This window comes from Kogia breviceps, chromosome 3 (genome assembly GCF_026419965.1).
Source record: "Kogia breviceps isolate mKogBre1 chromosome 3, mKogBre1 haplotype 1, whole genome shotgun sequence".
Taxonomy (NCBI): domain Eukaryota; kingdom Metazoa; phylum Chordata; class Mammalia; order Artiodactyla; family Physeteridae; genus Kogia; species Kogia breviceps.
Genome location: NC_081312.1, coordinates 149,350,024 through 149,364,988, shown reverse-complemented (window position 1 = coordinate 149,364,988; position 14,965 = coordinate 149,350,024). Strand labels below are relative to the sequence as shown.

At 37.4% G+C, this 14,965-nt stretch overlaps 1 protein-coding gene across 6 annotated transcripts in view; it reads right to left on the bottom strand.

The window, feature by feature from the left end:
* The window catches only part of DMXL2 (Dmx like 2), a 178,297-nt gene that overhangs the window by 29,081 nt on the left and 134,251 nt on the right, over window positions 1-14,965 (bottom strand). For all 6 annotated transcript variants that reach the window (XM_067029865.1, XM_067029868.1, XM_067029866.1 and 3 more), the window contains 3 exons: window positions 13,913-14,177; window positions 731-1,809; window positions 131-322 (listed from right to left, as the gene is read on the bottom strand). In XM_067029865.1, coding sequence (XP_066885966.1) covers window positions 131-322; window positions 731-1,809; window positions 13,913-14,177 — 1,536 coding nt within the window. The remainder of the gene's footprint in view (window positions 1-130; window positions 323-730; window positions 1,810-13,912; window positions 14,178-14,965) is intronic.

The window sequence follows — 14,965 nt, the reverse complement described above, 5'->3', positions numbered from 1 at the left end:
TAATCAGACTGAGAAGGTAGCAGATAAGAGTAGTGTAAAATATTTCTTCTAAGTTCAAATTGGAAGACAAGTATAACACATTTACCTTCTCAGTGTGTACAATACCAAATGATCATAAACTCTACATTACCTTCACATCTTCAATACTGGGATGAGGTGGTGTTTTCATCTGAACAATAGTATAAAGTATATCATGGATGTGATTATTTAAGTACAATACAGGATTAGCTATGACTGTTTTTGTTGAAGCAATACTTGCTGAAAGCAGAGGTAGGGTGGTAGGCAGTGGTAGGGGAGACTGGAGCTGCTTCACTGTAGTTTCCTGTGAGTGATAGGAGATTATTTTTTCCGTAATTAAAATGAAGGACGAAAAAAGCAATTAATAGTTACATGATAAAAATACTGGCAGTAAACATCTGAGTAAAAGCAATATGTTAATGTGCTTGCTCACTTATTCTACAAAAATTGATTGCGTACCAGGTCCTATGCTTAGATGCAGAAGATGTAAAGATGAGTTTGACACAGCTGTGCTCTCAAGCTTTTAGCCTACTCCTAATTACCAAAACTTTTGTCTAAAAAGACCCATGCAGAGTGTAAATATGTGCCTCCTATGAATAGAGGAGCTAATCACATTAAGATTAACCAGTAAAAAGAGCTTTAAAACTATAAATGAAAGAGTTATTGAAATTATTAAAATAACCAAGATTGAAAACAAAAGTAAAGTAAATACCTGCTGTGATTCTTGTAGCAAAAATTTGAGTTCCATCCTTACTGAGGCCAAACCACCACCTTGGGCCCCATGAAGGCTACAGTAACTAAGAAACACTCTGAGGAGATCTTGGTTCTTCTGCAACCACAACTTCCGTCTTTCTGCATGCTCTCGTTTAGCCTGTAGTCTCCGCCTTTCTATTTGGTGCCACTCATAGGAACCAATATCTGGTTTGTCCACCATTTCTTCCTGATCCAGAATATCACTCTCTACTGTGGAACACGTTTTACTGGCATATTCTTTAATAACTGATTCATGATTACATATCTCATGCAAGGCAGCAATTTCCTTTTCAAGCCAGTTATATAGTTGAAATCTGAGTTTTCCACCATCTACTTCATAACCTGTAGCCAATGTTCTTAGTTCAGTCATAAGGATCTTTAAACAAGCTCTGAATTTTAGTTGTTCAGCAATCACATCAACTTCAGAATCACCTTCAAGGCAATCCTCTTCCTGAGGAGTCAATAACACATTAGGGTCTGGGGCTTCCTGATCTTCTTGTCTATCTTTTTCCCTGACATCTGTACTTTTCATTACTAAACCGATAGCATCTTCTTCCTCTTCTTCTAAGGCACTATTGTGCTCTTCACCCCAATCAAGAGTAAGAGGTTCCTCTTCAACTTTTACTATTGGCTGACTCCAGTCAATCTGTGATGAAGTTACGTTTGACCAATCAATTCCAGAACTTCTATCACCATCACTCAGAGTTTTTGATTCTGAAGGTACATCATCCGTCTTTTTAGAAGTGAAGTCAGGCTGATCTTTTTCTGAAGGTAAGGCAGACACTTTGGTAACTTTTGGAATTTTCGAGAGTACCTCCAAGGCTAAAACAGGACATCCAACTTTAAAATGAGCATTTGCTGTAGTAAAAAATAACTTTCTTTCTATGAGATTAATTTTATCAACAAAGTTCTTCTCTGTTTTGAGACCTAAGGTTGCCAAAGTTCCTTCAGGGGAGGCAAGGTTTCTTCGAATAAGCAAAGGATGAGTTCGAAGGTAGTTGTAGAAACTAAACACCACTGGGTTACAAGATTTGATAACTATAGAAATCAAACAGATACAATCACAAGGTATTATATTAACCTGTAATTATATTACAAAAGAATAAAATATGTCAGCATTTCCTCAAAATAAAGGACACTTAAATATTAACCTAGGATTAGTTAAACTATGATATACCCACAAAATACAGCTAAAATAAAAGGAATTTCCCTGTTTTGCTATGGAGTGATATCCAGAATATATTAAGTAAAAGAAGATGAAGAAAAGTATATACACTAAACTACCTTATATCTAAGAAAGTAAAGAGGCAACACATACACACATTCTCACACACACACACACACACACACACACGCACACTTGTATTTTTTTAAATAGAAGGAGAATACACAATTTTTTTTTCAATTGGTCCCCTAAAAAGGGGAGGCAAGAACAGGGTAGAGAGACGAGGAAAGAAGCTAGATTTCTCTGAAAATACCTTGATTTTATTGTTTTTATTTCAAAACTACTTCAACATTTTATATAATTCTAAAAGAAAATTAATTTTTAAAAATTCACAATAAAAGCAAAAGCAAAATTAAATTATTCTTTGTATCAAGTTGGTAACATAACCACAAGAGAGGAACTATAAAGTGACTTAAAAATAAGTAATTAAAAAAAATAAGTAATTTGACTGAACATCCTTAGTGGGATATACTATCAAAACAAAAAGAACTACAAAGAAGGAGACCTTCAAGATGGCAGAGGAGTAAGACGTGGAGATCACCCTCCTCCCCACAAATATATCAAAAATACATGTGCATGTGGAACAACTCCTACAGAACACCTACTGAATGCTGGCAGAAGACCTCAGACCTCCCAAAAGGCAAGAAACTGCCACGTACCTGGGTAGGGCAAAAGAAAAAAGAAAAAACAGAGACAAAAGAATAGGGACGGGACCTGCACCAGTGGGAGGGAGCTGTGAAGGAGGAAAGGTTTCCACACACTAGAAGCCCCTTCACTGGCGGAGACTACGGGTGGTGGAGGGGTAAGCTTCAGAGCTGCAGAAGAGAGCACAGCAACAGGGGTGCAGAGGGCAAAGCGGAGAGATTCCCACACAGAGGATCAGGACCAACTAGCACTCACCAGCCCAAGAGGCTTGTCTGCTCACCCGCTGGGACGGGCGGGGGCTGGGAGCTGAGGCTCGGGCTTCGGAGGTCAGATCCCAGGGAGAGGACTGGGGTTGGCTGCATGAACACAGCCTGAAGGGGGCTAGTGAGCCATGGCTAGCCGGGAGGGAGTCCGGGAAAAGTCTGGAACTGCCTAAGAGTCAAGAGACCACTGTTTCAGGATGCACAAGGAGAGGAGATTCAGAGCACAGCCTAAATGAGCTCCAGAGATGGGCACGAGCCGCGGCTATATGCACGGACCCCAGAGACGGGCATGAGACACTGAGGCTGCTGCTGCAGCCACCAAGAAGCCTGTGTGCAAACACAGGTCACTCTCCACACTGCCCCTCCCGGGAGCCTGTGCAGCCCACCACTGCCAGGGTCCCATGATCCAGGGACAACTTGCCCGGGAGAATGCAAGGCGCACCTAAGGCTGGTGCAACGTCACACTGGCCTCTGCTGCCGCAGGCTTGCCCGACATCCATATCCCTCCCTCACCCCGGCCTGTGTGAGCCAGTACCCCCTCTTCAGCTGCTACTTTAACCCCATCCTGTCTGAGGAAAGTACAGACACCCTCAGGTGACCTACATGCAGAGACGGGGCGAAATCCAAAGCTGAACCCCGGGAGCTGTGCGAACGAAGAAGAGAAAGGAAACTTTCTCCCAGCAGCCTCAGGAGCAGCAGATTATATCTCCACAGTCAACTCAATGTACCCTGCATCTGTGAAATACCTGAATAGACAACAAATCAGCCCAAAATTCAGGGGGTGGATGTTGGGAGCAACTATAGATTTTGGGTTTACTTTCTGCATCTAATTTGTTCCTGGCTTTATGTTTATCTTAGTTTAGTATTTATAGTTGATTATCATTGGTAGATTTGTTTACTGATTTGGTTGCTCTCATCCTCCTTTTTTTTCTTTTATATAGATATTTTTTTTTCCTCTTTCTCTTTTTGTGAGTGCGTATATACATGCTTCTTCATATGATTTTGTCTGTATAGCTTTGCTTTTACCATTTGTCCTAGGGTTCTGTCTATCCATTTTTTGTTTTCTGGGTTTTTTTAGTATAGTTTTTAGCACTTGCTATCATCGGTGGATTTGTTTTTTTGGTTTCCTTGCTCTCTTCTTTCTTTCTTTTTTTATTATTACTTTTTAATTTTTTTAATAATTATTTTTTATTTTAATAACTTTATATTATCTTATTTTATTTCTCTTTCTTTGTTTCTTTTTTTCTCCCTTTTCTTCTGAGCTGTGTGGGTGACAGGGTCTTCGTGCTCTGGCCAGGTGTCACGCCTATGCCTCTGAGGTGGGAGAGCTGAGTTCAGGACATTGGTCCAACATAGACCTCCCGGCTCCACGTACTATCAAATGCAAAAGCTCTTCCAGAGACCTCCATCTCAATGCTAAGACCCACTCCACTCAATGAGCAGCAAGCTACAGTGCTTGACACCCTATGCCAAACAACTAGCAAGACAGGAACACAACCCCACCCATTAGAAGAGAGGTTGCCTAAAATCATAGTAAGGTCACAGACACAGCAAAACACACCCAACGGACACAGTCCTAACCACCAGAAAGACAAGATCCAGCTTCATCCACCAAAACACAGACACAAGTCCCCTCCACCAAGAAGCCTACACAACCCACTGAACCAAACTTAGCCACTGGGGGCAGACACCAAAAACAACGGGAAGTATGAACCTGTAGCCTGCGAAAAGGAGACCTGAAACACAGTAAGTTAAGCATAATGAGAAGACAGAGAAACACACAGCAGATGAAGGAACAAGGTAAAAACCCACCAGACCAAACAAATGAAGAAGAAACAGGCAGTCTACCTGGAAAAGAATTCAGAGTAATGAAGGTAAAGATGATCTAAAATCTTGGAAATAGAATTGAGAAAAGACAAGAAATGTTTAACAAGGACCTAGAAGAACTAAAGAGCAAACAAACAATGATGAACAAAACAATAAATGAAATTTAAAATTCTCTACAGGAATCAATAGCAGAATAACTAAGGCAGAAGAATGGAAAATAAAATAGTGGAAATAACTACTGCAGAGCAGAATAAAGAAAAATGAATGAAAATAACTGAGGACAGTCTCAGAGACCTCTGGCACAACATTAAACGCACCAACATTCAAATTATAGGGGTCTCAGAAGAAGAAGAGAAAAAGAAAGGGACTGAGAAAATATCTGAAGAGATTATAGTTGAAAACTTCCCTAATATGGGAAAGGAAAGAGTTAATCAAGTTGAAGAGGCAGAGAGAGTCCCATACAGGATAAATCCAAGGAGAAACATGCCAAGACACATATTAATCAAACTATCAAAAATTAAATGCAAAGAAAAAATATTAAAAGCAGCAATGGAAAAATAACATATAACATACAAGGGAATCCCCATAAGTTTAACAGCTCATCTTTCAGCAGAAACTTTGCAAGCCAGAGGGAGTGGCAGGACATATTTAGAGTGATGAAAGGGAAAAACCTACAACCAAGATTACTCTACCTAGCAAGGATCTCATTCAGATTTGATGGAGAAATTAAAACCTTCACAGACAAGCAAAAGCCGAGAGAGTTCAGCACCACCAAACCAGCTTTACAACAAATGCTAAAGGAACTTCTCTAGGCAAGAAACACCAGAGAAGGAAAAGACCTACAAGAACAAACCCTAAACAATTAAGTAAATGGTAATAGGAACATACATATCGATAATTACCTTAAATGTAAATGGATTAAATGCTCCCACCAAAAGACACAGACTGGCTGAATGGATACAAAAACAAGACCCATATATATGCTGTCTACAAGAGACCCACTTCATACCTAGGGACACATACAGACTGAAAGTGAGGGGATGGAAAAAGATATTCCATGCAAATGGAAATCAAAAGAAATCTGCAGTAGCAATTCTCATATCAGACAAAACAGACTTTAGAACAAAGACTTACAAGAGACAAAGAAGGACACTACATAATGATCAAGGGATCAACCCAAGAAGAAGATATAACAATTGTAAATATTTATGCACCCAACATAGGAGCACCTCAATACATAAGGCAAATACTAACAGCCATAAAAGGGGAAATCGACAGTAACACAATCATAGTAGGGGACTTTAACACCCCACTTTCACCAATGGACAGATCATCCAAAATGAAAATAAACAAGGAAACACAAGCTTTAAATGATACATTAAACAAGATGGACTTAATTGATATTTATAGGACATTCCATCCAAAAACAACAGAATACACATTCTTCTCAAGTGCTCATGGAACATTCTCCAGGGTAGATAATATCCTGGGTCACAAATTAACCCTTGGTAAATTTAAGAAAACTGAAATCATATCAAGTACCTTTTCCAACCACAATGTTATGAGGCCAGATATCAATTACAGGAAAAAATCTGTAAAAAATACAAACACATGGATGCTAAACAATACACTACTTAATAACCAAGAGATCACTGAGGAAATCAAAAAATTCCTAGAAACAAATGACAATGAAAACTCGAAGACCCAAAACCTATGGGATGCAGCAAAGGCAGTTCTAAGAGGAAAGTTTATAGCAATACAATCCTACCTTAAGAAACAAGAAACATCTAAGATAAACAACCTAACCTTACACCTAAAGCAATTAGAGAAAGGAGAACCAAAAAAACCCCCAAAGTTAGCAGAAGGAAAGAAATCATAAAGATGAGATCAGAAATAAATGAAAAAGAAATGAAGGAAACAATAGCAAAGATCAGTAAAAGTAAAAGCTGGTTCTTTGAGAAGATAAACAAAATTGATAAACCATTAGCCAGACTCATCAAGAAAAAAAGGGAGAAGACTCAAATCAATAGAATTCGAAATGAAAAAGGAGAAGTAACAACTGACACTGCAAAAATACAAAGGATCATGAGAGATTACTACAAGCAACTCTATGCCAATAAAATGGACAACCTGGAAGAAATGGACAAATTCTTAGAAATGCACAAGCTTCCGAGACTGAACCAGGAAGAAATAGAAAATATGAAGAGACCAATCACAAGCACTGAAATTGAAACTGTGATTTAAAATCTTCCAACAAACAAAAGCCCAGGACCAGATGGCTTCACAGGCAAATTCTATCAAACATTTAGAGAAGAGCTAACACCTATCCTTCTCAAACTCTTCCAAAAGATAGCAGAGGGAGGAACACTCCCAAACTCATTCTATGAGGCCACCATCACCCTGATACCAAAACCAGACAAAGACGTCACAAAGAAAGAAAACTACAGACCAATTTCACTGATGAACATAGATGCAAAAATCCTCAACAAAATACTAGCAAACAGAATCCAACAGCACATTAAAAGGATCATACACCATGATCAAGTGGGGTGTATCCCAGGAATGCAAGGATTCTTCAATATATGCAAATCAATCAACATGATACACCATATCAACAAACTGAAGGAGAAAAACCGTATGATCATCTCAACAGATGCAGAGAAAGCTTTTGACAAAATTCAACACCCATTTATGATAAAAAAAAAAAACCTGGAGAAAGTAGGCATAGAGGGAACTTTCCTCAACATAATAAAGGCCATATATGACAAACCCACAGCCAACTTCGTCCTCAATGGTGAAAAACTGAAACCATTCCCACTAAGATCAGGAACAAGACAAGGTTGCCCATTCTCACCACTCTTATTCAACATAGTTTTGGAACTTCTAGCCACAGCAATCAGAGAAAAAGAAATAAAAGGAATCCAAATCAGAAAAGAAGAGTAAGTCTCTCACTGTTTGCAGATGACATGATACTAAGAGAATCCTAAAGATGCTACCAGAAAACTACTAGAGCTAATCAATGAATTTGGTAAAGTAGCAGGATACAAAATTAATGCACAGAAATCTCTTGCATTCCTATACACTAATGATGAAAACTCTGAGAGTGAAATTAAGAAAACACTCCCATTTACCACTGCAACAAAAAGAATAAAATATCTAGGAATAAACCTACCTAAGGAGACAAAAGACCTATATACAGAAAACTAAAAGACACTGATGAAAGAAATTAAAGATGATACAAATAGATGGAGAGATATACCATGTTCTTGGATTGGAAGAATCAATACTGTGAAAATGATTATACTACCCAAAGCAATCTACAGATTCAATGCAATCCCTATCAAACTGCCACGGGAATTTTTCACAGAACTAGAACAAAAAATTTCACAATTTGTATGGAAACACAAAAGACCCCGAATAGCCAAAGCAATCTTGAGAACGAAAAATGGAGCTGGAGGAATCAGGCTCCCTGACTTCAGACTATACTACAAAGCTACAGTAATCAAGACAGTATGATACTGGCACAAAAACAGAAATATAGATCAATGGAACAGGATAGAAAGCCCAGAGATAAACCCACACATATATGGTCACCTTATCTTTGATAAAGGAGGCAAGAATATACAACGGAGAAAAGCCAGCCTCTTCAATAAGTGCTTCTTGGAAAACTGGACAGCTACACGTAAAAGAATGAAATTAGGGGCTTCCCTGGTGGCGCAGTGGTTGAGAGTCCACCTGCCGATGCAGGGGACACGGGTTCGTGCTCCGGTCCGGGAAGATCCCACATGCCTCAGAGCGGCTAGGCTTGTGAGCCATGGCTACTGAGCTTGTGTGTCCAGAGCTTGTGCTCTGCAATGGGAGAGGCCACAACAGTGAGAGGTCCACGTACCGCAAAAAAAAAAAAAAAAAAAAGAATGAAATTAGGACACTCCCTAACACCATACACAAAAATAAACTCAAAATGGATTAAAGACCTAAATGTAAGGCCGGACACTATCAAACTCTTAGAGGAAAACATAGGCACAACACTCTATGACATAAATCACAGCAAGATCCTTTTTGACCCACCTCCTAGAGAAATGGAAATAAAATAAAAAATAAACAAATGGGACCTAATGAAACTTAAAAGCATTTGCAGAGCAAAGGAAACAATAAATAAGACAAAAAGACAACCCTCAGAATGGGAGACAATATTTTCAAATGAAGCAACTGACAAAGGATTAATCTCCAAAGTTTACAGGCAGCTCATGCAGCCCAATATCAAAAAAACAAACAACCCAATCCAAAAACGGGCAGAAGACCTAAATAGACATTTCTCCAAAGAAGATATACAGATTGCCAACAAACACATGAAAGAATACTCAACATCATTAATCATTACAGAAATGCAAATCAAAATTACAGTGAGATACCATGTGAAACCAGTCAGGATGGCCATCATCAAAAAAATCTAGAAACAATAAATGCTGGAGAGGGTGTGGAGAAAAGGGAACCCTCTTGCCCTGTTGGTGGGAATGTAAATTGATACAGCCACTATGGAGAACAGTATGGAGGTTCCTTAAAAACCTAAAGATAGAACTACCATATGACCCAGCAATCCCACTACTGGGCATATACCCTGAGAAAACCATAATTCAAAAAGAGTCATGTACCAAAATGTTCACTGCAGCTCTATTTACAATAGGCAGGACATGGAAGCAACCTAAGTGTCCATCGACAGATGAATGGATAAAGAAGATGTGGCACATATATACAATGGAATATTACTCAGCCATAAAAAGAAATGAAATTGAGTTATTTGTAGTGAGGTGGATGGACCTAGAGTCTGTCATACAGAGTAAAGTAAGTCAGAAAGAGAAAAACAAATACTGTATGCTAACACATATATATGGAATGTAAAAAAAAATGGTTATGAAGAACCCACGGGCAGGACACGAATAAACTTGCAGTCATAGAGAATGGACTTGAGGACACGGGGAGGGGGAAGGGGAAGCTGGGACGAAGTGAGAGAGTGGCATGGACTTATATATACACTATCAAATGTAAAATAGAGAGCTAGTGGGAAGCAGCTGCATAGCACAGGGAGATCCGCTAGTTGCTTTGTGACCACCTAGAGGGGTGGGGTAGGGAGGGTGGGAGAGAGATGCAAGACGGAGGGGATATGGGGATATATGGGGATATGGGGATATATGTATAGGTGATTCACTTTGTTATAAAGCAGAAACTAACACACCATTGTAAAGCAATTATACTCCAGTAAAGATGTTAAAAAAAAAGAAATGCAAAAAAAAAGCTTAAATTCTTCTCAGTAACCATGTTGTTATGAAAATATCTACATCATTATTCTGAAACTATTATATGTATATAAAACAGCAAGTAACTGTGTTAATGTCATAAGAATCCAAGCTTTTCATTATAAGACACAAATTTGAAATCTCAGAAGAAAGAACCCTATACTCTATATCTGAATTAGAAATGTGATACATGTGAACACATGTATCTCCAGTGGTGGGGTATGGGGCGGTGGAATTTCCTAGCTTCATTCACTGAAATAGCCTAGAAACAATGACCAAACCACTAGCAGTGAGGATCCCTGTGCCCAGGCTCTGGTCTCTAAATGTTACTCCCAACTAAAAGGAACCAGGATTCTTTAGAGGAATGGCCATTTCCAGGTCTTGGGCTGGAGATGCCTAAGATAAGTCTGAAACTTCTTGCCATAAACTATCAAAGAATAATGTCAAAGGTATTCAAGAACTTAAAGAGGCTCCGATTGGTTAAAGATGAGATAATCTGAGTATCCATACTAATAACCTGCAATGGATTAAAACACAAATCTATCTAAATCTATGAGTTCAAAATAACCTTAAAAGGGCTTCCGTGGTGGCACAGTGGTTAAGAATCTGCCTGCCAATGCAGGGGACACGGGTTCGAGCCCTGGTCTGGGAAGATCCCACACACCACGGAGCAACTAAGCCCGTGAGCCACAACTACTGAGCCTGCGCTCTAGAGCCCGCGAGCCACAACTACTGAAGCCTATGCGCCTAGAGCCCATGCTCCGCAACAAGAGAAGCCACCGCAATGAGTAGCCTGCACACTGCAATTAAAGAGTAGACCCTGCTCTCCGCAACTAGAGAAAGCCTGCACACAGCAACGAAGACCCAACACAGCCAAAAATAAATAAATATATTTTTTCAAAAAAACCTTAAAAAGTAAAAGCTAATTGGTCACCTTTGTAGGATGCTAGAGAACCAAGCTATTATTTTGAAAATTGGGAAATAAAAAGAGGAAGAGTCAAACATTTATGTTCCCTTTACTATGCATACTACTGGAATTCAGAGTAATCAAACCATTGCCAAGGGAGATTGTACTCTAAGAAGCATTCCAGCTCATAAAGGAAAAATAAAATGATATATTTAGAATATTATCAGTTTATAAACACTAATGAAATAAGGGATGTGGACAGCAGTCATTGATAGCCGTTAATTCCACAAAAAGCAAAATAAGCTAACATTATGAGTTCCCTGGTGGAAGTACTCCACCTAACTATGAAATATTTCTGCCAAAAAATCTGATAAAAGCCTCTAAAATCTTAATTACCAATTTATAGGAAATACAGAGAACACGGGGGAAAAAAACATTAAGTGAAACATCAGGGACACAACCAGAAAAATCCAATACTCAAGAAACTACAGGACAAACAATCCGACTGTTTTAACAAATAAACTGGGGGAGGGGGAGAGGGGTAACTAAATATGGATCAAAACAGACATAAGAGGCACCTCAGCCAATCACAATGTATAGGCATCATTTGGATCTTGATTCAAACAAATCAACTATATATGATTTTATGAGAGAACCAGGGAAATTTGAACACTGAGTATTTAATTACTAATAAAATTGTTATGTGTTATAACAATGACATGTGTTATTGTTTTTTAAAGAGTCCTTATTTTTTAGAGATGCATGTTGCAATTTTCACAGATGAAATGATCTGTTGGGTTTGCTTCAAAATCAATCTATACAGTATTGAGAATAGGAGAGTGTGGAAAGGATGGGAATATATATATGACCCGAGGTTGGTTATGAGTTGATAACGACTGAAACTGGATGACAGAGTCACAGACTTTCATTATATCATTCACTCTTTTATGTATACATAAAAATTACCCCAATAACAACCTTTTAAAACTTAACCTGGAAAACATTAAGAAATAAACAGAATCTTCCTTCTGTAAAAATGTATACATTTTATTAAAATTACCTGGGTAGCTCAGATATTTATTTTTCTTCTAAAGGTTTTATTTCCTTTCCTTTAAAAAAATTTAAAAATATTTACAGTAGTCCCTCCTTATCTGCAGTTTTGCTTTCCATGGATTCAGTTACCTGAGGTCAACTGAGGTCCAAAAATATTAAATGGAAAATTTCAGAAATAAACAATTCATAAGTTTTAAATTGTGAGTGGTTCTGAGTAGCATGACAAAAATCTCGCTCCACCCTGTCCAGAGTATTCCACCCATTAGTCATTTAGCAGCCACCTGGATTATCAGATCCACTGTCACGGCACCACAGTGCTTGTGTTCAAGTCACCCTCATTTTATAATACTTAATAACAGCCCCACGTGCAAGAGTAGTGATGCTGGCAGTTCATCTATGCCAAAGAGAAGCCGTAAGCCCTTCCTTTAAGTGAAAATTTGAAAGTTCTCTATTTAATAAGGAAAGTTAAAAAATCTGTAAGCTGAGGGTACTAAGATCTATGGTCAGAATGAATCTTCTGTCCATGAAATTGTGAAGCAGGAAAAAGAAATTCATGCTAGCTTTTCTGTCACACCTCAAACTGCAAAAGTTATGGGCACAGTGCATGGTAAGTGCTTCGTTAAGATGGAAAAGGCAATAAATTTGTATGATAAGATTCTGAGTGAGAGAAACCACACCTTTCATTACAGTATATTGTTATAATTGTTCTATTTTATTTTATCATTAGTCACCATTGTTAATCCCTTACTGTACCTAATTTATAAATTAAACTTTAACATATATATATTAAAAATACATAGTTTATATAGGATTTGGTACTATCCACAATTTCAGTCATCCACTGGGAGTCTTGGAACATAATCCCTGTGGATAAGGGGGGACTACTGTATTAAAATATTATATTTCTTTTTTGTAAAGAAGAAAGTAAAAATTGAGCCTGAATCTCTTTATTCATGTAAGCTCTTTTAATGTTTAAAAATAATATGTAATAAAAATAAAAGGCTAGAAAATTATAACTATGGAAAGTACAAAATGAAATGTAAAAGCTTGTATCTCCCCACTCCTATTCCCAAAAGATAACCAGTGCCGGTAGTTTCTTCTGATTTGTTCCAAAAAACAAAAAATGGAGAGGGAGTGGGAACCAGACACAGTATGTGTGTGCACACACGTGTGTATATATACGATATATATACATAAAGTGCAACAAGAACCATATCGTTCTATATCTTACTTTTTCACTTAATAATACAGCACATATTAACACATCACTCTACCCCATTTTTAATAGCACATTGTTTCTATAGTATAGATATATTATAATTTATATAACTATTCTATTGATGAATACTTAAAATGTTCCATTTTTTTAATTATTGCAAACAATGCTGCTAGACACCTTCCAAATGCTTTTAAAAATCTAAATTATTTGGGAGAAGTAGGAGTAAAGAAAGTTTGCCACACAAAAATAAAGTTTTTGTAGGCCCATACACTAAACCAACATGTGCAACAGCCAAAATTTACACTTTTTTAGAAAACTGGCTATTATGATACATGGAAAGAGCTGTGTAATGTGGAAGCATTCTGTATGCTTCAGTCTAATATATATGAAATTAGAATAGTATGGTAATCTTATATGCCTTGATATATAGCTCTGAGAATAAAAAATGTGAGTGATGTCTTCTTTTACTACTCAAAATATGAAAACAAAATGCTAGATTCAATTATAGATAGTAAGTGACTAAACCTTCAGCCGCACAAGAAATTTTGATACTAATTTCTCAAAGTTGAAAAGTAAATCTGGTAATGATCGGTTGTGTGTGGGGTGTGTGTGTGTGTGTGTGTGTGTGTGTGTATTATCTAAGTGAACATCAGTTCAGAAACTGTCTTATTTTAAAAAAGCAAAAGAGAAATCCACAAAATGTTCTACCTTGATGTTCATCATCCTCCTTTGGTGTTTGTTCCAATAACGTGTCCAAGGCTCGGGCATAATCTTTCATTACCCAGTACGCAAGACTACGTAAGAAAGGATCAGGATGTAATCTTTTGCAATCGAATGCTGAAGCATCCTTTTGGCAACCCAAAATCTTCTGATTTAGGATGGATAGATAGGTGGATGAAGTCTCAAAATCAGATTCATATAAACGGGCAATTACCATGGCTAGCTGGATGTCTTCCATTTTTTCAAGACATACCTATAAATTTAAATATTAAGAAATACTTAATGCTAATTATTTAGAGATATGAAATATCCAACTGATATCCTGAAATTATCCACTATTTATATTCTCACAGTGGAGGGAAGAGGTCCAGAGGTTGAGACAGTGAAGGGTAGTTAAATACTTGCTTGAAAGGAGATTAAGGAATAGCAGGAAGATTAAGAAACTAGAACTGAGTAGCTTCCAGCCTAGAAAGATCATTTACAAAAAATGCATAAAACGAAGCATATCAACACCATCTCAGACTTAGATCAATTCAGATAACATTCATCTTTAAATTAAATACCACTTAGGACATCTGAATTTATATACATCAGTTCCTCTTAATTTCCAAATATATTTCCATATAAACATAATTATTACTATTTTAAAAGAATTTTCTACTTACATAGCAAATAACTTAAGAAATAAAGCCACATACTCTATTCTTACTCTCTCTGAGTTTATATTCTAAAGTAGCTACTCATCTGAGAATCTGAGGTCATTCAGGCAATATGAGCATCTCTCACTCAATCAACATTTCTCTTCTTTGCCTGAGTATCTTCTAGGCTAAGCTTCCCATTTCAAAATTATAAGTATTTGTTACTTTAAAAAATCATACATCTGAGATAATTCTGAAAATATGACTAATTCTAAACATAAAGTACTTTCACTTTGTTGGATATTTCCTATTTTTTCTATGACGTATTATTTCCAATTACGTTTTTCCTTCACCTGTTTGGATTATTCATTATAATAATAGGTATCCTAAAAGGAATATCTCA